We start from the raw sequence: 23,763 nt of genomic DNA on the forward strand, positions 1-23,763 counted from the left end.
TTATCCCAAAGCGTAAAGCTTTTTGCAAAGCATAGTTTAGATCTTACTTAAACTGAAATACAATATACTAACTGCTTGTCAAACTATCATCATATCAGCCACAGAATGTCCAGTGCTGAATATAGGCCTCCTCCAATGATTTCCAGAGATAGGCCGGTTGGAAACGACCTACATCCAGCGGCTTCTTACTAGCTCCCTGCGACCTGATGAAGCTCCCAATTTACTGCACGGTTGGTGCGGTGGCTAGGCAACTGGCTGCCGCGCAACGTGTAGCGGGTTCGATTCCCGCACGGAGCAACTCTTTGTGTGATCTACAAATTGTTGTTTCGGGTCTGGGTGTCATGTGTATATGAACTTGTATGTTTGTAAACGCACCCACGACACAGGAGAAAATAGTGTGGGGCAATGTTTTTATTAAAAAATAAAACAAAAAAAAATATATAAAAAATAAATAAATAATCATTGCTAGCCCAGCAGATTAGCAAGTTGAAATGGCACTAGGCAAGCCACATAGCGCGGATAACCGATGGCCGCTGGGACAGAAAGGTTCTCGAGTGGAGGCCGCGTACCGGCAAGCGCAGCGTAGGACGTCCACCCACAAGGTGGACAGACGACCTTCAAACTATAATACACCCTAAACTTACACCCTTAGGTACTCATTTACTGTTTCTAAACTAGTTTGTATATAAATGAGAATCACTTTGACGGTGACATAGTCTAACAATAATTTCGCTTGCCACGCGCAAGTACATAGGAACTTAGTTATCTTATCAGTCGCCCAATCCGGTTTGGTGCACTTAATGATGTGTCATTCCATGAAAGCAATCTTCTAATAAATCAGTGATAGTTTACAAGTTCCGCGTTGTTTGTTAATGAAATATTTGATTATACGGCTGTTGTAAAAAACTATATGGCTAATGCTCGTATTTACCAAACCTTCCCTAAATTTTAAGGGACGTCTAAGCTAAAATAGGTGTAAATAAAATAGATGTAAAATAGGTGTAGGTATCTAACCAAAATAACTTATAACGTTTTTTTTTGTTTTAACTAACTTGTAAGTGACTCCAACAGTACAAGTTAGGATTAGTTTAGGTGTTACTTCATGTTAAGTAACTTTTAGTTATTTTTTTTTTTTTTTACATTTAATGGGTCGACGTTTGACCGCTATCTCACCTGATGGTAAGTGATGATGCGGCCTACGGTGGAGCACGTCTGCCCATAAGCAACCTATTCACTCGGGCCTCGAAGAAAATGTATTGGTTTTGGTTGGTGAAAAAGCCATAAGTGAATTAATTTATTAGTATTATTTTTTATGTTATAAACGAACAGACGGAACGTGGTCAGCAATCGCGGCCGCCCATTGACACCCGAAACACTAAAGGCATTAAAGAGTGTTGTCGGCCTTTTGGGGTTTAGGAATTTAAGAGCTGATTGTTGGAATCGGGTATTGGGAAGATTGGGGTCTGAGTTCTGCATTTCCTCTGTAAAGCACGAAACTTAGCTGGATATCCCCAAAATCCGTAATCATAATACAAAAATTCGCTTTGCCATTTACGGATCTCTTTCATACAGAGTATCAGCCGTATTATCTCATGGCTCATTTTGTATAGATATGAAGATATATCTGAACTTATCTGTGAGTTCATTGATACCGATATTGGATTCGTACAAAGGTTCCCAAATGAGATATGCTTTATCAAAATCCTTTTTATAACCAAACGTATTGATAAGTTGATTATTCGGTAGTGTACGGGGATTGAGATTCTCCCAATCTTATGAATTTACTTCGTTTAAGACCTAATCTTTCTTATAGAATTGGATACAGGACAAATTGAAAAATTGGATATCACAAGGTTTTCAGTAAAGATATTTGTAGTTTGAACGTAGCATTTAATTAGCGATTCGGGCGCGGTTTTACTACCTGCTCTGCTCGGCTCCTATTGATCGCAGCGTGATGTTTTAAAGCCTATTAAACATAAACCTTCCTCGATAAAAGGACTATCCAACACCAACATATCTTATCAAATTGAACCAGTAGTTCCAGAGATTAGTGAGTCAAGTAAAATAATAAATTCATTTTTATTCCCTTTAATGTTCTTTAATATGGCGCCACTGTCGATTTTGGCTCACTAGACTCATAGTGGTTACATGCAGCCTTATAAAAATAATTTGTAGACATGTACAAATATCCTTACATATCTAAATATTAGCAAAATGAAAGTGATATGTAAAGTTTATCAGTTTAATTAATATGAATTCTTATCTAATCAAATATACCTATACTATTATCTATACAAATTGGCGAGGGCTATTTCCTAATCCACGTGATGTCACGGAAGAATTCGAAGTATAAGGTTCTTTTTTGGTAAAGTTTTTTATACGAATTCAAACGACGTATTAGAAGGTAATTGACAACTAAGGGTCAAAAAGAGTTAATATAATAGTATGAAGACGTCTACTGTTGACCTTAGGTCTCCCTCAATGACTTTCTGAAATGTATACGGCAGAAGTACTAGCTTACATAAGAACTTGAGAATCCAGAGATTTCGCCGACAAACATCCAAACATTCACATTTAGAATATAACTTTTTGTTACAGTCCAATTTGCTCGTCTTTTGTTTTTAATATAAGAAATTCATTAATCATTTAAACGAATTTTGCCATTGATTGTCCTACAGTCGAAATAGTCCACAAAGGCGTGATCAATGAAGTTCGGAACTCCTCAATCGCGCCTGGCACTCTTGTCCGAGTGCGGAGAGGGAAGGAGGTACCAGCGGACTTGGTGCTCCTCTGCTCTGCCGGGGACAAGGGAAAATGTTACGTCACTACGGCCAATTTAGATGGAGAGACCAATTTGAAGACTTTAAGAGTACCACCGCCTTTAGTCGGCTTTACTCCAGGTATATTTTTGTATGGTGTTTGGTGTGTCATCTGTGTGTGTTGGTCATATCTCATGAAGCTGTGTGTTTGTTAATATGTTGAACAGTTTTTGTTCTAATTGTTTGTATTACTATATGTAAGTACTGAAGTTTCTGATAGAATGGTTAATATGAGAATCTTATCTGGATATAGTATTGTTAGAAAATGAACTAAAGTAATATTATTGAAAATATTAATGAAAAATTTTCACAGATTTACTAATCAATCATTTTCACTTACAAATAATGTGATCAATTGATTATCCCTTCAGTAATCTCAATTTCGGTAAATGTACCTTAACACCATTCGAATAAAGTCTGATATTATTTAGCATTTGAATGTAAATGTGTATTATTTGTCGTCATTTTGTTATAAATGCGTGTTATGTAGTTCACTGTGGTAATAAACGTATTTGTGATGTCCTAAGTGCTTTTATTTCTCTCACTTTTTCATTCGGATAGATGGCGTTGGCCGTCATGTTTACATCGGCTCCGTGTATAAAAAATATTAAAAATAGAAAAGTTATTAAATTTGCCGTAATTTTATGTTCAATATATTTAATTAGACTCAGTGCACCAGTGAAAGTGAAGACAACAATAATCCTAAACTCTTTCGTGGTTAAACAATAGTTAAAAATAGTTGAAAGTGATCAACGTAAAAAATAATATAAAAACACAAAATAAACATTTAAACCTAGTGTTACAACATATAGTTTCACGAATCTCATTGAAACCAATGTAAAGTGCAACACATTAAGTGAAGAAAATATGTGTATACAAGTGCAAAACTAAAAACTGAAAAGTGTAAACAACTTTTTAAAAAAAGGCGCGTACCCTTAACGGTGTAATTTTCAAAAAAAGAGAAAACCTCAAATAAGAACCTAAACTCTGTCAATAGACTATAACACACGGTAGCAGTTTTTGTGTTGGGACAGTCTGCCGAGTGAAGCGTCGTGAGATCGATCCCGACTCGCTGCAATTATTTTTGTGCATTTTGTATTATTATTTTTTTTCTACTTTTCCTTTTTTTGGTAAAACGAGATGGAGGATAACGTAACAATACGGAAAAACAAGATCTTAACAAATAAGTCGTTGGACGATTTGTCATTTCTGTCGTCTGACTCGAACACATTACGAAAAAGTCTCCCCGACCTCTCGACCGTAGTATGTCAGGAAACACTTGATCTCCATGCGACTATACAAGATCTACGGGAGAAACTTGAAAGCGCTCATAAAGAGATAGAAAATTTATTACAAGAAAAAAGCTGTTTACAAGCCAGAGTTGAGGAGCAGGAATCTAAGATTTCACAATTAACAAAAATATGCTCTACAACCAGCACACCTATACAAACTCCATTACGCCAAAAAAAGAAACGTAAGACAATTAATGTGGACCACGAGTATGAAATAAGTGCCATTGCATGTAACAGTACTCAAGACGAGTGTAATCAAAATCATTTGTTACAAAAGACGACAATAGATGGCGACACCACCGCAGTGTACAAGGACTCCGAGAAAGAAGTTGATAACGGAAACACATTAAGCCCAAAAACGTCAAGAGATGGCGCTAGTAGTACAGACAAAAATGAAAATGTTCGTAAGATATACGTGTTTGGAGGTAAGCAATGTACTGGATTAGGAGAAAAACTTGCCCGTACGAGAATAAATACAAAATACGAAGAGTATAAAGTATCATCGATAGTTAAACCATGGGCTCAATCATCTGAAATACTAAAAGGTTATCAGAACGTAGAAGATTCAGCGGAAAATTATTTGATTCTTAGCATTGGGGAGAGTGATTCGAATCCCACTAAGATAACACTTGATATAGCAGCATTGTTAAGTAAATTTAAACATATTAATATTATAATACTACAGATAATTTACAACCCTTTCTTAAACGAATGGAAACTAAATAATTTACTAAAAAATATTTGTAATAACGATAGTAAATGTTCTTTTCTATCTTTGTCCAACTTAACTAGAAACAAAAATAAGTTCTTGTATGATACCTGTAAAAAAATTAATTATCTAATTGATAGCAAAGATTATGAGAATAAATTCCTTCTAAAAACTTGCAGCCGTCAGCAAGCAAACTATGTTATAGAAGCCGGACCTAAAAAAGGTACAATTCCTTTTTACTTTCAAACAATTAGTAAACCTAAGAACATTAGCGTAGATCATTTTCCTAAAAATTGTATAGAGTCAACCCAAACATATAATGTAGAACATGGTAATTATAACAATTTATTTCGCTAGTAATCAAGTTATATCACGAAATTCGGCAACTTTACTGCATCAAAACATAGCAGGTCTACTAAACAAAAGAGAGTTAATTGAGGTATGTTTAAATGAATATTGTAACAAAGATCGTAGTATAGATATCTTGTGTTTTTCGGAAACGTTCATAAAGTCTGGTGATGAGGTAAATTTAACATTTAAGAAATACAATTTAGCTGCTTGTTTTTCGAGGCAAGAAACCAAACGAGGTGGTGTATGTATCTTGACGCATAAATCACTGGACTTTAAGAACATAAATTACTTGAAAGACCTTTGTTGTGAAAAAATATTTGAGTGTTGTGGAATAGAGATTCCAGCTTTTCAATGCATAGTCATATGTTTGTATAGAATACCAAAGTCAAGTGCAATAATTTTTTTGAAAAGTTAGAGTCGTTACTATATAAGCTACAGTTAAAACATCATAAGAAAATAATTATAACTGGCGATTTAAATATTGACACACTAAAAGACAATAAAGACTCATCAAAACTCATTGATTTGATGTCTAATTACGGGTATCAGATACACATTAACAATCCAACACGACTCAATGCATGTATCGATCACATCATAAGTAATATTGATAAAGCAGTAGGTACTACTCATGAACTTTTTCTATCTGATCATAATACTTGTCAGATGCTTAAGTTTCCAATACAAGAGCAGAAACCTAATTTAGATTTTTGGTACTGTATGGTTAGAGATTACTCATATGAAAATATAACAAAGTTTAAAGAAGCAATTGGGTCGCTATCATGGAGTGATGTATATTGTGATACTGATGCCAATAGAGCTTTCAATACTTTCCATGATTTATTTACTTTATTCTATAATTTGTGTTTTCCTTTAAAAAAATTAAAAATAATTGCTAATGTAACCTCACCCAAATGGATCACTAAAGGTATCAGAATATCATCTAAAAAAAAGAGAGAACTTAAAAGAAAATGTCATCAAAAAAATAACAATCATGCAAAAGAAATGTATACAAAATACTGTAAAATATTCAAAAAATCTATGACCTTATCTCAGAAACTCACAAATTATAAGTATATATCTAAAGCAAAAAATAAAAATAAGGCTACTTGGAATATTGTAAAAAATAAAGTAGACTCCCTTAATTATAAAAAACAAATAGAAAAAATTGCTACTGATACTAATAATATAATTACTAACCCTACTGAAATTGCAAACACATTTAATGATTTTTTTATATCCGTATCAAAGGCACATAAGCGCCCGGAAAAAATCCCGGCACACTTAGACAATACAAATTCAATAATAAAAAATAATCACAGCTTCTTTCTAAGACCGTGTACTGATGATGAAGTCTTACGAATAATAAATTCACTGAATAATAAAAGGTCTGTAGGTTATGACGAAATCAGCACAAACATCATAAAAGCTTCAGCTATAATAATATCGCCAGTGCTAGCTTATCTAATCAACATTTCTTTTTCAAATGGTGTCTTCCCTGAAAAGCTTCGCGTATCAATAGTTAAACCCCTTTTCAAGAAGGGCTGTCAGTTAGACGTAAACAACTACAGACCTGTCACCTTAATCCCGATACTGTCAAAAATTTATGAAAAAGTCATGCACCATAGACTAAATTTTTTTCTTAATAAGTACAGAGTAATAAATGAGGAGCAAAACGGTTTCCAGAAAGGAAAATCAACTACGTTAGCAGCATACTCATTAGTTAAATCTGTTACAGAGAGTATAGATAATAAACGTCCGGTCACAGTAGTCTTTTTAGATATGAGCAAAGCTTTCGATTTAGTTAACCATGAGAAATTGCTTGCAAAATGTGAATATTATGGAATTAGAGGTCCAGCTATAAATTGGCTCCGAAGCTACTTAGATAACAGGAAGCAGTGCGTAGAAGTGACAAATATTAACAATAAATTTGTGTCAACCACTTATAGATCTCAATTTAAAGTAAATAAAGCAGGAGTTCCCCAAGGCAGTATTCTAGGGCCTCTCCTGTTTCTTTTGTATATAAATGATGTTCCTAATGTTACTCACTATAAATGCGTTCTGTTTGCAGACGACATTTCAATTATAATACCGGAAGATAGTAAGGAAGGGCAAACCGAAATAGTTCACAGTACTTTACACACAATAATTGATTGGCTAAACGTTAACGATTTACAAATAAACCTGTCAAAAACTAATTTTATACAATTTAGTAATTATAAGCAAGTGCCACAAAAGATTAACATCGTATACAATGGTGAGGAAATATCAAAACAAAAGAGTGTAAAATTTTTAGGTTTAATGTTGGACGAAAATTGTAATTGGAAGATGCAAATAGACACTACATGTAAAAAACTAAATAGATTTGTATATGCATTAAAGAAACTTAGACAAAGTGCTGACACACACACAGCCCTTACGGCATATTATGGCTATGTGCAATCTGTTTTGAGGTATGGTCTGGTTCTCTGGGGTAATTCTACAGATATAAATAAAGTTTTCATTGTACAAAAAAAATGTATTAGGGCTATATGCGGTGTTAGTCCAATAGAATCGTGCAGACCACTTTTCAAAAAGTTACGTGTTATGACTGTGGTATCCTTATACATTGCTGAGATAGGTATGTTTGTACGAAACTATCCTCAATTATATCCTAAGGTTAGTGAGAATTGTAAATTTAAACAGAGGGATCCTACAAAATTAAGAATGGAAAGATGTAGAAGTACTTTACATAAGAAAAATAGTTCAATGATGATAATTAATATATATAATAATATTCCTAGAGAAATAAGAGAGCTACCTACCACGAAATTTAAAGGAAAATTAAAAGACTGGCTTATTGAAAAGTGCTTCTATACCCTAGAAGAATTTTTTAAGTATAGAATATAATTTTATATGTAATAATAGGGTTATTTAAGTTCCTAAGTTTTCGCATGCCTACTGAAGGCGAAATGTGTTTAGCTACATAATTACCTGTTACCACCTTTTTTGTACCATATTTCGGCGAATAAAGATTTATTATTATTATTATGTTTGTTCTTTACATAATCACGGGACCACAGGGTCCCGGACCTTTGGAAGGCGTACGAGGGGCCGAAGCCAACTCGCAGAGGCCCGTTGAACAATTTTAATCTAAATGTAATGGGACATCAGCCGGCGATTATCCCTGTATGCACTATGGAAGTACACCAAAGGACAATCCCCGGTTGATGCAGGACTATTGTGAGATATGGTAAAAGGAAATGATAGGGATATGGGTGTGGGTGGCTGTGGAATAGTTAACCGGTTAACTATGGGGACTATGGCCCCTGCCCCTGACCAATATTGAAAAATACGGATAAACAGGCAGGGGGTGACTCGCAAACTCAATAGTGGGCCCCCGGAAACGGCCGCTAGCATGTAGCGACAAGGGAAGCAACATCCGTTGAGCTGCTTGAGGAAGGGGAGGCATCCCACGGCTATCAGAGCAATCCCGGAAGTACGGTCAAGACCCCTACCAGCATCTTACTGGGATACGTCCTTCCCCCAAGTGGAGCTGAAGGCAACTCCACTCTTGCGAATCTCCACTCAAACCAGCCGATTAAGGCAAGAGTGAGGTAGGAGAGGCCACTCCGGATAGTCACGAGTACCAACCGGAGTTAAAAAGTAGGGCCTCTCCCGGGAGTCAGGTCCGTGGGGTCGCCACTGCCCAACAGCTCGCCACAAGCTGCCTTGCGGACTTATTATTATTATTTGTATGTTCTTTACATAATCTCGGGACCACAGGGTCCCGGACCTTTGGAAGGCGTACGAGGAGCCGAAGCCAACTCGCAGAGGCCCGTTGAACAATTTTAATCTAAATGTAATGGGACATCAGCCGGCGATTATCCCTGTATGCACTATGGAAGTACACCAAAGGACAATCCCCGGCTGATGCAGGACTATTGTGAGATATGGTAAAAGGAAATGATAGGGATATGGGTGTGGGTGGCTGTGGAATAGTTAACCGGTTAACTATGGGGACTATGGCCCCTGCCCCTGACCAATATTGAAAAATACGGATAAACAGGCAGGGGGTGACTCGCAAACTCAATAGTGGGCCCCCTGAAACGGCCGCTAGCATGTAGCGACAAGGGAAGCAACATCCGTTGAGCTGCTTGAGGAAGGGAGGGCATCCCACGGCTATCAGAGCAATCCCGGAAGTACGGTCAAGACCCCTACCAGCATCTTACTGGGATACGTCCTTCCCCCAAGTGGAGCTGAAGGCAACTCCACTCTTGCGAATCTCCACTCAAACCAGCCGATTAAGGCAAGAGTGAGGTAGGAGAGGCCACTCCGGATAGTCACGAGTACTAACCGGAGTTAAAAAGTAGGGCCTCTCCCGGGAGTCAGGTCCGTGGGGTCGCCACTGCCCAACAGCTCGCCACAAGCTGCCTTGCGGACTTATTATTATTATTATTATTCGTCATCCTGACACGTTCTCTTAGTTGGCGTTTAGAGTAATTATAAAGATTACGCATCATAACCTAAGTAAATAGTCTTAATACGTTGTCTGAACAATATTTTAATCTGTTCGGAATTTTAATATGATGCATTAATATTGAAAACAATTGTAGAATGGACTTTGGTTGAATGCTTACTTTGGGGTCTTAGAACTCGCTATTATGGTTACCGATGGGCCCATTATTTCTTATAGGTTAGTAACAAATTCTAAGTTCAAGTCGTGAGCGAAGAAAACTACCATTGAAAATTTTTAAATTAGTACTGGTCTATAATTACAACATAAATAACATAATTTTAAAATAAATTACACAGGCCTGACATAATTTTTGTACCTTCTTTATCGTAGATAGAAATAGTCTTGAAACCTTCTCGAGGCATAAAGGTGCGATTCACTAAAACAAATTTCTTCTTACTTAATTTTTTATTTAATGCATAAACAAAACAAAATTCACAAGTAACAAATACCTACAATACATCATAATTTCATACTATATTTTAGTCCTATACTCCTTCTTCCTTAGATATCCTCCCTCACGGTATGAAAATCGAGGTCCCCAACCCAGTCGCAGATCTGTACACGTTCTACGGTCGCCTGGAGATCCCTTACCAGGACAGTCTGGTACTGACTCCGGATCACCTCATGCTGAGAGGATCCAGGGTTAAGAATACTGAATGGGCTATTGGCTGTGCTGTTTATACGGGTGAGTTGCATTTTATTTGTGTTTTAAGTAGGTACGGGATACAATTCGTTGAGTAAGTATTTCTTTTTTATATGTGCACTCATTGCGAAATCATAATGGTTCGGTTCTCACACAAATTCAATCTTTGTGTGATCCAGATGTTGCTATTCCTGGTCTATAGGATAAAATAACGAACCACACAGTTTTCTTGTTTTTAGTCTTGAGATTTTTCATGGTATTAGCTGGTAAACGAACAGACAGGTCACCTGATGGTAAGCAATCGACGCCGCCCATGGACCCTTAAACGCCTGAGACCTTAGACACAAGTGCGTTGCCAGCCTTCTAGGGGTTAGGAGTTTGAGGATAGTTGGGAATTCAGTAATTGGGAAGATTAGGGTAATTGGATCTCCGATAACCTCACCCACTTTACGAATCACAAGCGTTATTTCACGTCGGTGTTCTGTGAAGCCGTGGTATCACTCCGGTTCAGCGATTTAGACAGTGTATTGAAACTTATCATATAGAATTAATCGAAGCAGAGAAATTACTTGAAACTTTTAGCTTCTAGCAAGCCTTCTATTTCTTTTCCAGGTGAAGAAACGAAACTAGCACTTAACTCAAAATACACAGGGAACAAATTCTCTTCAAGCGAGTTGGCGATCAACAAGTCTCTGCTATGGTTCATAGGGCTGCTAATCGCTGAAATAGTTGTATCTTTGGTCGCAAAATTATGGATAGAGCGACGGAACCGAGAGAGAGACCTGTACTTAGGACCTGGGAACCCAATACCGGCTCCATTTGGCAGTATCCTACAAGATCTGTTTTCTTTCTTACTGCTGTATTATTATATTATACCAATGTCTTTATATGTCACCATTGAGCTGTATAAGTTTATTGGTAAGTTTGATTTTTACTATTTTGTTTGTGATGATGTCTTTGCAGGTCTATTCGAATTGGTTTTGATTAATGGGTCGGGTAAATTTATTTTTGGGTATGTACGATTTTATAATCGATCGTCAATTTTGGCAATATGCTATTTTGTTTTGATAATTGATTGAAATAATTACTTAATGCTCTTATCATTTGACTTTCGCCTTTACATCTGTGTGAAACAAAGAACATGCCTGAAAATTAGTCAAAATAAATAAATACCAATAACACTTCTTTTCCAGGATCACTATTCATAGCTTGGGACGAGGATCTTCGTTGTGAAGAAACAGGAAGACCAGCGGCAGCCAACACATCAGATTTGAACGAAGAGTTGGGCCAAGTAGAAGTCCTTTTCTCGGACAAAACAGGGACTCTGACCAAAAACCTGATGGTGTTCAAGTCATGCTCCATTAAAGGACTCATGTATGAAGAGAGGGATTCTAAACTGTATGATGTGGAACGATTTGATGAACCCGTCGATGTGTTTCAGGTCAGTTTTGAACTATAAGTCTTGTGGTGTAAGGTTCTTTTTTGGTTGTTATTGTAAAATATGGCTAGTAAATAAGTAGTAAGTGGCTGTTCTATAGAACGAAATCCTACGATGCGGAGTGCTAGTATTGATATCATTTAGTTCTCTAGGTAAAGACTATGATATAATATGATATAGTAATAGCCGTTCTGGCAGAAAGCAGGTTGGTGGCCAAACGCAGAATTATCAATGCTAAAAGAAATCCAACAATTCTTTGTTAGGCTGATGCAATATCCTAATATGTAGCAACATAAGGGGAGGTAAAGCGAAAAAGAAGTAGCTGTGTACCTGTTCTACTTTTTTGCATGCTATTTCTAAACAAAACATTGGTCTTGTACAGGGACCACTCGCTCGTCAGATTTATTCTGTAGCGCTACTCGAACAATGTATCAATCTGATAAAAAAGTTCATTTATCATAGGTATTATATTTGTTTATGCAAAACTTTATCAGTTTCCGCGAATTACAATCTTCCTTATTCGCTTTAATAGCTATCTATTCTACACTTGAAATCTATCGAGCCATCTCGATTTATTTATCTGTTCTGATACCCATAGTGCGAATTTGCTTTTCATTTAAAGTATATAAGTAATCGAAACGAGACCGCGTTCGGCGCTCTGATTGGCCGGCTCGAATAAACCAACCAATCAGAGCACCGCTCTCGTTTACTGATACCTACATGTTGAGTTAAAGCAGGGTTTATCTATGAAATTCGTGATAGTTCTGCATATTCATTGTACTACCTATTAATGAGATTTTTTAAAGATTAGAATTGTCTGTGCTGGGAATCCGGATTGAGATTAGATAGCTACTATTGAAAACCTAGGGATGTGCCGTAACAGGCGTTGCCTCCGGTTGCGGTCTATTTAGAGGATCCGGTGCCGCTTTACCCAAGTTGATAGTGAGAACCAGGCAGTTTTGTAATATACGAATCCCTTATTCCCTAATCTTTACCTTCATAAGCTAGGTTAGCTAGCCTTTTGAAGGTTCTCCGTCAATTTGTTCCAACGGCCTCACGGATCACCTGATGGTAAGCGATCAGTACCCCACATGGACACATGCAACATCAGAAGAGCCACAGGTGCATTGGCCTTTTAAAAAGGAATGTATGAGCTCCTTTCTTGAAGCTTTGAAGGGCGTATCGGTTCGGAAATACCGCGGACGACAGCTCATTTCATAGTTTTGCTATGTGAGGCATAGAATTTGATATTACTGTAAAAATAATAAAAAATATATTGTCAAGTATCACTTGGTAATTTGGTATAGGTACTATACACTACTTATCATGTGATACAATATTATATATGTCTACATGCATGTACACTATCTGGGATGATCTAGAAACAATAAATAGGTATCTGGCTGTCTTGTCTTGTCACCATTTAATATTTACTTCGTAATAGATAAGTACATATTATATTAATCTCCTTATGATCGAGCTGATAAATTGATTATTTACCTACCTTGCAACTTTGTGAATGCCAATTTTTATATTGATACACACCTAACCAATACAAAATATGTATAATGTTGTTTGTCCACATTCGTTGATAGATTTCAGTACCTAAGTAGATTAGATAGCTCTACAGAAAAATATAATTACCTTTAAAAGCGAATTTTGTGAGGTTTGGTCAGATAATAAGATCCACCCTGTATAGCATGACACTTATTGCATATCCCGTATTTATAATACTTAAGGCGGGTCTGTCGGTAAGATAATAAGAAAAGAAGACTAGGTAATCTGCTATCCTTATTGTAATAAAACACGAATCCCTTTCTATTTCAGACAGACATCAAATTCTTCTTCAAAATCCTCGCTCTCTGTCACTCCGTACAAGTATCGAACGAAGACATGAAGAAACTCAGCGCCCGCCTCTCAGTCACAGGCAACATGCAGCTAATGAACTTCTTTAAAAGAAAAAAGATTAAAACTAACAACACCAACGGGTCAGTCGTCGACAATGTGACTTGGAACTCTATTATCAATGAGAATGGGAACAAAATTGATTATCAAGCAAGTAGCCCTGATGAGAAGGCGTTGGTTGAAGTAGCTGAGCGGTTTGATATAACTTTTCTTGGTGAAGAAGGAAATGATTTAGTTCTAAAGGTTGGGGAGCATACTGAAATGTATGAGCGACTTCAGATAATTGAGTTTACTTCAGAAAGGAAGAGGATGTCTGTTATACTTCGGGATAGAGATGGGAAGGTATGTATGTGTGGTACACTAAGATCCTAGGTCCGCCAAATTTTATTCATTTTAACATTTTTTTTTGTTTCATTGTCCATTTTCATCTGCGGTAAGTCACCAATTCTTAGTAGGTGTGTTGTGTGCCTTGTGTTGACTTTAGTGGAGCATTGGAAGACTCCAAATATATATTACCATCTGACATTCAGTAGCTGAATGTCAAAGCGCTTTAGGCGTTTGGTGTAACTGATTGTGGTTCAATTTTGATAGGTCATTCTGCGTCACTGCGTCGTTTTTGGTATGGTCATTTTTACACGAGCATAAATGAAATCGGAGGCCCTATTTCTCTCATTGTAAAAAGGCTGGCAACGCACTCTCTACACTTATAACTCTTCTGGTGTTGTGGATATATGGCGTGGCGTTAATTGCTTACCATTAGATAATACATCAACGCGTTGCCGCGCTCTAAGCCTTCTTTGGTATTGAATACAAAACAAACACTATTCAATGGCTAATGGGACATAATATTTGTTCATATGAAGACATGTTACGTACGTCAAGCGAACCTTAGATAGATACTATGATTGACTGATATCTTATTATCTATGTTTTGTGGTCTTAAGATATTTCTGGATGGCTGCCTAATCTACTAATCCTTTTTGATAAAGTTTGCGGAAGCCACAGCTGTAGTGATAGGTGTATTACATTATTTATCAGCTGTTTTTTTAATTTTGCAAATAAATAAACTCAAACTCACAAACTTTTGTATTTATAATATTAGTAAGACTGCCTAGTGGGTTACCGAAGATCTCGACTCGAAAGAGAAGTAAGAACGGGATGGTTTTTAGTCAGTAATTGTCTGATCTGACACTTCTTCTCGTCACCCAAGGCAGGTGAAAGTCTTGGAAAAAAACGAATTGACGCGATCCTAGTATCGTAGTGTAGAACTTTTAGGACTCTCCAAGTAGATATTTCAAGAAGTAGTGAGAATTGAAAGATCGATTTTAAACTTTAGTACAAAAATATAAGGTTGTAATTCTAATAAATAAATTCATGAATTAGTGATCCCGCGCTCCAGCAAGGGCTGCTGATCCTGTAATAGAAACTTCCCACAAGCAAATTATATATGGTCTCTTAAAGAATGCGAGGTTGAGTACAAAAACTAGTCTTATTACTTAAGCATATGTTCCATTTTCCAGATTTGGTTGTACTGCAAAGGAGCAGAGAGTTCCGTGTTCCCTCTGTGCACGAACTACAGCTGTGTGCAGGAGACTGACCGGGACATCAACATATTTGCCAACAAGGGTCTCAGGACGCTCGCTATCGCGTACCGAGAGGTGCCTGAGGAGGAGTATGAGAAGGTTGCTGAAGGTAAGAAGTTATTTAACTAACAAAAAAGGCTTAAAATATCGAAGGTTGAGCTGTTTTGGAAAGGATAATCCTTACTGTAGATGTAGAAAATTCGTTCTATATACTTACATATATTTTAGAGAACCTTTGTGTGTAGAAAAGAATAGTAATGTAGATACTGCTTACATTCAATTTTCAGTTAAAAGTCTAATTTAATTAGGCTTTTTCGCTAACTCCAATTAGGCTTTCTCCCGCCTTGGGCGAGATGAGACAGTGTCAGACTTTTACTCACTAAAAACCACCGCATTCCTACACCTGCTTTTTCTAGCCGCAGCTCCGGTAACCCACTAGGCAGACCGATTATGAGTTGTATGCATCTGTTTACGTGGACAAACATAAATATATTACAATTAAATATACTTTTTCCAGCAATAAAACGGCTAGACGGTAAGAGCGCGGAAGCACTGCAACAGGTGACGCAACAGTACCGCACGCTGGAGAGAAACCTCACGTTGCTCGGCGCTACCGGCGTCGAGGACTGTCTGCAGGACAACGTCGCTGACACACTGGCCTCGTTGCGAGCTGCCGGAGTCAAGACTTGGGTGCTCACTGGAGATAAGGTACTGTGATCCTATTTTTATACTAGCGAACGTTTGCAATGGTGATATTAGTATACATGTAATCTATTATACATTTAAACTTCCTCTGGTAGTACTTATCTATTCACTGGAGATAAGGTAACTGTAACCTATTTTTATAAATACTAGGCTTCGCTGGGTGCCATGGTGATATATTATGCATGTATTACAAATATAAAACCTTCCTCTTGATCACTCTATCTATTACGCAACAATCGCATCAAAATCCGTTGCGTAGTTTTAAAGATTTGAATACAAAGGGACAGAGACATGCGACTTTGTTTTATACTATGTAGTGAAGACGGTGCTGACGCAAAATATTGCTTTGATATCCTTTTTTTAAAGTGTCTTTGCTTAAAATATTTTATACAAACGCATAACTACTTACACCAAAATATATTAAAACACAAAGATACCTAACCAAACCTAATTTAATTGGTGTGTTTTAATGGAAGTGATCACTACAGCCTCATAGAAAACCAGAGAAGTTATAATTACATTGCCAACCTTTTTTATAGTTTGAAGGAGAGGTCTCTAGTACCCAACAAGGCCGTGGAATTACTCCATTTGCCAATATTGTGGTGTTATCATTAGTAATCATAACGCAAAATAGTCACTTACTTAGCCAAAACAATACTAATAATATAGTGCAAACAGTTACTCTAATATAAATATAGTAACTCTAAAATATAAATATAGTTAAACAAAAACCTCCCCAATTACAGGTAGAAACAGCAATCAACGTAGCCCAATCATGCGCGCATATATCAGAAAACGACAGAAGAATGTTTATGATCGGTATAGAGGACAGCACGACGTTACAAGCTCACATAGGGGAGTGTTCCCGGATCATTAACGAACCGAGTTACAGGGACCTGACTTTAGTTGTAGATGGCACTAGTATGACGCAAGTACTGGACACTGCATATGCGCCGGCGTTTGTCAATATTGCTATAAAATGTCATGCTGTTTTATGCTGTCGGTTGTCGCCTATACAGAAGGCTAAGGTATGTTGTTTTTATACTGTTTTTAGATTTTTATTATGTTTATTTTGAGGCCAATGTAAAAGGGGATGAGCCCCCGACATGGCTTGAAATCGGTCAAATTACCTTGACAAACGGTTAAGTAAGAAAGTCATTTTTTACTAACTGACTTCAAAAGAAAGGAGGTTCTCAATTTGACCTGTATGTATCTCGCATTTGGCTGAACCGATTTTCTGCATAGTATTTTTTAGACTTAGGAGAAGGTTTTAGGGATATTACCTGACTTAAAAAAAATGGAGAAATTAAAATAACTTTTCACAGAGCCCATTTATATTTTCTTGACAACATTTTATATGGAAAATGTTCTTGATAGTATTCTAATTTCTTCTTATCATCCCCAGATAGTAAAATTAATAAAGGAGAGTGACGAACGACCTATCACTGCGGCCATAGGAGACGGAGCCAACGATATATCTATGATACAGGAGGCACACGTCGGCTTTGGGATCCTAGGGAGGGAGGGGCATCAGGCCGGGAGGTAAAGTTTGAAAATGTATTTTATTGCCATGTCTTACGGTTTAGTTTTCAATAGATAAGTAGTTGTTTCTTTCAATTTAAATTTTATTTTTAAAAGTTTCTATTTTATATTAGTTTAGTTGTTGGATTTTAATTGCGATTTGTGAAATGTTTTTATGTAATTCTCTCTCCCAACTAGCGGCCGAAATTAATAATCGATTTCAATTCAAAATCTTTGCATAAGATTGATTTTTGTCATTAGTTTTTTGGAGCATCTGTCAAAAACTGAAATCGATACCGAGATTTCGGCTGTACCTTACCACTGATCAATCTCAGTAAATACAAGCTTGTATGTCATTTATTTATTTTCTTTTCCAATAGATCTGCGGACTTCGCGATCACGAAATTCTCAATGATCAAGAAGATTCTACTAGTCATGGGACACTGGTACAACCAGCGGCTGGCGACGCTCATACAATACTTCTTCTACAAGAATCTAGTCCTCGGGAACATTATGGTAAGGAAACAGTATTTGTTGGTTAGAAAAGGAGATAATTATAGAACTTTTACGAAGTATTTTTGTAATAAAATATTCTAAGTCTCTCAGGATATTCTGTACCCTTAGTACGAGTTTGCTTTACGTTTAAAGTAATCGAAACGAGAACGCGTTCGGTGATCTGATTGGTTGCTTTATTCGAGCCGGCGAACTAGAGCGCCGAACGCGCTTACGCAACGTTAAACAAACTCGTACTAAGGGTACTTTTCTCTTTCTCCTGGTCTTTTCTGACTAGATCCGCAGTCAGTAGGCACCTAAAACGGTTACCGTAAATAAGCAAGTGTGAGCATACATTCTTGATTTATCTGGTGTTTCGAATTCTTTATTGCCGTTACGACTATCCAATCTTACTAGAACTGTGTACATATTCACAGAAATGATAATACGAGTAAGTAACGATTATATAATAATAGTAATAAAGCCTTTATTTCCGAACATTTCGACACAAGTTAAAATAGTTCAAGTTACAAAATGTCTCTCAGTTCAGTGTGCCTTACGGGAAAGACCTCCAACTCTTTCCACAGTTTCCTATCAGCCGCAACTCTTATCCAAAGGGGACTTAAATACATAATAACGATTAACTAACATTTTCTCCTATCAACAGTTCCTATTCCAAATCCACACGGTGTTCTCGACGCAATCTATCTTCGACTCAATGTACCTGACGTTCTACAACCTCGTGTTTACCTCCGTGCCAGTGCTACTGCTGTCTGTCACTGAACAGGCCTGGTCTTCAGATGTGCTCTATAAGTAAGCGATTTTTTACATTTTTTTTGTTCTTATGAATTTTTAGGGACTTTTATACACTTTTGCACAGCGTATGTCAGTCCCATCGTACCCTAATACAGTGTAGTTATACATCAAACCAACGGAATCAATTGATCAAGGCCATGAAGCTGAACAACTTAATTAATGTTTTTTTACAATAGCAGTTAAAAGCAAAGTCACGCCTTTTATCCCCGAAGGGGTAAGCAGAGGTGCACATTATAGCACATTATGCCGCTATACGATGTACATCCACATTTCACCATTTATGTTATAAGTCCCATGTAATAGGGGGTGAGCTTATTGCCATAATTATACTGGCCACCATTCCAGACTCCGCGCTACGATTGAGAAATTTCAGAAAATCCGATTACAATAGTAGTTGTATGTAGTTTTTGTCGAGCAACTAAATTGATTCAGTTATTTTGGATACATGAGGGGACAAAATGTCCTGTCCTAGGACTTATCCCTTAGTGTATCCTTGGCTTTAAGTTCACGTAGCAAACTATTGCGTTTGTAACTCGGAGTCTCTATGATTGAAATGATCTAACAGATAACGATAAATTATGAATGTATTCCTTTATAGTAATAAACGTATACTATGCTCAAACAGAATTTTAGAAGAAACATTATCGACTTTACGATCCAGAAACTACAGTTCAAAATAACAAATCTTCTAACAGTAATCTTCTTTCCAGCAACCCTTCCTTATACAGCGGTATAAAGAAGAACAAGTTGATGTCGTGGCCGTACTTCGTGTCGTGGTGCATCGCCGCCACGTACCACTCGCTCGTCATATACTGGTTCAGTTATTTCGCCTTCAAGTATTCTGTCATCAATCTTGATGGAAAGCCTATTGATTTGTGGTTAGTATTCATGTGGTTTTTATTAATTTTATTATGTATTTTCACATGGGAAAGCTTTAGGCCCGACCAACTGGAGTGATACCACCGGCCATACAGAAAACAGGCGTGAACTAACGCTTGTGTTATGTTTCATTGTTTCCTTTGTATTGTAACTTTTTTCTCATGAATGTCCTAAGAGCTGACTAAAGGACTAACTATTTGGCAGAGACTGGGAGGTAAGTCTGATTTCTAGCCCGTCTACCAAATGTGGAGATTATGGCTTACTCTATTTATGTAGAGGAGACACATAGTCCATTGATGCGGTCCATCAAAAACGGTTAATGATGTGACATTTTTTTTTGGATAGGGGAAAGTCATCCAATGACTTTCCCCTATCCAAAAATAACGCACTTTGCCTTACCCAAGGTGGGAGACCACCTTGGGTAAGGCAAGAGGGAGTGTCAGACTCTTACTGAGTAAAAACCACTGCGTTGCTGTTACGTTCTCCGCAGTTTCGGATCGGGCATCAGCCTTACTGGACCCCATCTCTGATGGTCTGGCTCTTTGAATGATACACAAATAATACATTAACATCCCGTTTACCTACATAACATCATGTCTACATAACAAATATAATTGCAGGTGTTTCGGCGCAGTGACGTTCCACCTGCTGACAGTGATAGTGAACCTGAAGCTGTGGCTCCACGCGCGCTACCACACGCTACTGTTTGTGTTGTCCGTCGTGCTATCCATAGTCGTCTATATACTGTTCAATACTGCGTATTCTTTTATTTATCTGTAAGTATAATATACATGTATTTTATTAATTTATAGATAGGCATGATCTTACTCTAATCAGCATCTATGAAAATGGTTTAGTTGCGGAAACATCATTGGGATACTAACTTCTACCTAACAATTCGTGTTGTTTAAAAGATTTTGAGGGGAGGCATTTCTTTGGCAATGGACGTCTCTCGGCTGATGATGATGAAAAGATTTTGAAATCGAAAATTCCATTAATTCAGTTAGGTATAAAACCCATTCAGTTGAATGCCAGTGTAACATGCATAAGGAATCTTCCTTACTTACTAAAGTTACCATCCACCAGGTATGGTATAAAAAAATCTTATGTAAAGGTTGGCGCAGTCTTACAGGTTCAATACCTGTTTATGTGATCCACATTTTTTATGTGATAGGTGGTAAACAAGCTACCAGATCACCTGATAGTAGGTAAGCGATCAACGCCGCCCAAGGACAAATTCAACAAAACTTTTTTATGTTCCAGGCAAATCGACGGCGATGTCCTTGGCACGTATATAAGGTTACTTCAGTCTCCTGGCTTCATGTTCCTCAACCTAGTTGTGGTGATAGCCTGTCTACTGCCGGACTTTGTCGTCAGGATCCTCTCCGAGCGACTCGTTAGGATGAAGATCTTACAACAACCCACCGAACCTGATGTTTTTATTACTAGTCTATGATATAATCAGGAATAAATTTGCCGCTGTAAGAATAGCAGTAAGGAGGGAGTTAATTGTTATGTTATCGGCTTACTCACGTAACTGTTTGACGAGGAACTCGACTAGTTTCCAGCCATGCTAGAGACTCATATTCATGAGCAACATTCAGACTGAGTAAGCCGATTACATAATAATTAAATTAGTATGTCTCACGAAAGTTATACTAATAAAAAATGGAGGAAGTTTTCCACCAGGCCGCTACTGTAGCGAAAGCTTTACCAATATAGTCTTTGGACATAAAATTTTTGACAGCTATAGTGTTTAGATATGATCTAAAGCTACATATGCGCCATCTGGCGAAAAAAAAAACGAATTACTAAGTTAATGCATTACCATGGGAAAATAAACTTTATATCAAATGTCGTAGAGGCAATAATCATGACTATACAGAATGATTTTATTAGTAAGATCTAAAGCTATATAAGCGCCGCTGGTGAAAAAACAGTTGATGCAATACCATGGGAAAATAAACTTTATTTCAAATGTCGTAGACGCAATAATTTATTAGTAAAAGTTTGACATAACTCACAAATATTATAATGAAATGAGTATGAAAATGAAATAATACGTAAATAGAGTAAGAATAAGGTAAGTTTTTGAGAAACGTATGTGATATATACAGGGTGTAGGTTAGACAAACTACAAGTTATATGAAACGATTTTATTGTGCTATTGTATCTAATATTTGGTGCAATAACAAAATAAGCCAAAGTTAACTAAATAACTAGCTACGGTGCTGATCGTAGCGGAAAATGAATGAAACTATTTTTGTAGTCAATTTTTGAACAGTAAAAATACACCCTAAATTATAGACAAATTGGATAATTGTAAATAGATACTATAAGGTCAATTGTTTAAAGTTTAATTAAAGTGAGATAATTTATTAATTATATTTGTTAGTGTGCAGAATGAGTACCTATTTTAAACTCAATTAAGTTATATGATTTTGTTGAGTAAGTAAATTAACTAAAAATAACGATTTACTCACGTAAATACATTGAGAAAAGCTCTACTCGTTTCGAGTCACAGAAGGACTCTTCCTCATGAGCAGCGTCTGCGGACGTCACGCAGCCTATACTGATATACATTACTGACCTACTAGCATACTGGTCAGTAGTAGAACTCAGTGGATAAACCGTTATTTTTAGTTAATTTTGTTAGTTAACGATAGTTATTATAAAACATTTACCGCCGTACTCAGAGTCATTTCAGTCAGTCAGTCCTTAGCAATTGTTTTCGATACAAAATCGTTACTAAGGAAATGTTTAAGTAATCATTAAATGACTCTGAGTACATTATAACTAACTTTTGGCCTGTAAACTAGGCTAAAAATTATGTATATTTTGGATATAGTATTAACTGTGTTTTACTAGTCCAAATGTCATATTTCGGGTAATAAATGAATGTGATAAACCATTTAGATTTAATAGTTTAATTAATGATGATTTGTGAGAAAGTTGAGTGCACAATGATTTCTTGATGAGTCCCTCTCGGTTATTAATTTAATTTTCATCGCACTAATACATATTATAAAGTTTGTTTGTATGTTTGTCCGTCAATCACGCTGAAACTACTGAACGGATTTTAATGAAATTGGATATTTTTTATACAAGGGAAAACAGGTGAAGCCGCTGGCAGAAACTAGTATAAAGTATAGCTGAAAATGTCTTGTTCCGTGTCTACTCTCTAAGACAGTCCAGATTTTTGTGATAATTATAATAGTTCCAACGCATATTTAATTATATCATTACTCAGTGGTCTTATAATGTGTGATGAATCAATGATATGTAATGATATCATTGATTGCTTTGACGGATACGTTCAAAAATCGTTCCATGACTTACCCATGTACAGAATTTAGGTAAGTAGGCACCTAATTATGTAAGTATATAAAAAAACTCACAGAAACTCACAGAAACTATATAAAAAAACCGAACAGAGTACCTTCTCCATTTTTTGAAGTCGGGAAAAATAAGAAGTTGGTAAAAAAATATAATTATTTTACTAATGTGAGTAGGTAAACTATGTGCATTTCAAAAATGAATTGTAGAATAAATTATTATTACAGATATTTTTAGAATATTAATAAATCTTGTTTATTAGGTTTATTTAAAGTTTAAGTACAACATTCTTCTGTACAAATAAATAATTTATTGCGAAAAATAGTGCGTTTAGTAGTCAGAAGCACATTTTTCTTTAATGACAAATGAATTACCTATTTAGTTTATGTAGGATAGTGTAAGATTTACCTCGCATAAGTGATGTACATATTGTGTGTTAGATAAATTATTATTATTAACATAAAACATTAAAATAGATTTTTTATAAATTGTGTTTTATTGAATAAATCGATGCCCCACACTACGATTTTCTCCTGTGTCGTGGGTGCGTTTACAAACATACAAGTTCACATGCACATGACACCCAGACCCGAAATAACGATTTGTTTTACACAAAGAGTTGTTCCGTGCGGAATTTGAAACCGCTACACGTTGTACGGCAGTCTGTTGCCCAGCCACCACGCCAACCGTGCAGTCATTTTGTGTATTGATTGTGATTTTGTACCGTGTTTCTACCACCCCAACTCTTGCTACGGGTTTTGTAAAAGCCGACTTAC

The 23,763-nt window shown here is 36.6% G+C and overlaps 1 protein-coding gene across 1 annotated transcript in view; it reads left to right on the forward strand.

The window, feature by feature from the left end:
- The window catches only part of LOC118265307 (phospholipid-transporting ATPase IF), a 38,793-nt gene extending 15,318 nt beyond the window's left edge, over window positions 1-23,475 (forward strand). Inside the window, exons 4-17 of the mRNA XM_035578118.2 lie at window positions 2,679-2,900; window positions 10,175-10,354; window positions 10,925-11,230; window positions 11,506-11,753; window positions 13,578-13,997; window positions 15,176-15,347; window positions 15,756-15,946; window positions 16,690-16,971; window positions 17,349-17,485; window positions 17,845-17,980; window positions 18,624-18,769; window positions 19,483-19,650; window positions 20,272-20,427; window positions 20,915-23,475. Coding sequence (XP_035434011.2) covers window positions 2,679-2,900; window positions 10,175-10,354; window positions 10,925-11,230; window positions 11,506-11,753; window positions 13,578-13,997; window positions 15,176-15,347; window positions 15,756-15,946; window positions 16,690-16,971; window positions 17,349-17,485; window positions 17,845-17,980; window positions 18,624-18,769; window positions 19,483-19,650; window positions 20,272-20,427; window positions 20,915-21,107 — 2,957 coding nt within the window. The 3' untranslated portion in view covers window positions 21,108-23,475. The remainder of the gene's footprint in view (window positions 1-2,678; window positions 2,901-10,174; window positions 10,355-10,924; window positions 11,231-11,505; window positions 11,754-13,577; window positions 13,998-15,175; window positions 15,348-15,755; window positions 15,947-16,689; window positions 16,972-17,348; window positions 17,486-17,844; window positions 17,981-18,623; window positions 18,770-19,482; window positions 19,651-20,271; window positions 20,428-20,914) is intronic.
- Window positions 23,476-23,763: the final 288 nt, after the last annotated feature.

The sequence above is a fragment of the Spodoptera frugiperda genome, chromosome 28, assembly GCF_023101765.2.
Source record: "Spodoptera frugiperda isolate SF20-4 chromosome 28, AGI-APGP_CSIRO_Sfru_2.0, whole genome shotgun sequence".
NCBI classification, from domain to species: Eukaryota; Metazoa; Arthropoda; class Insecta; order Lepidoptera; family Noctuidae; genus Spodoptera; species Spodoptera frugiperda.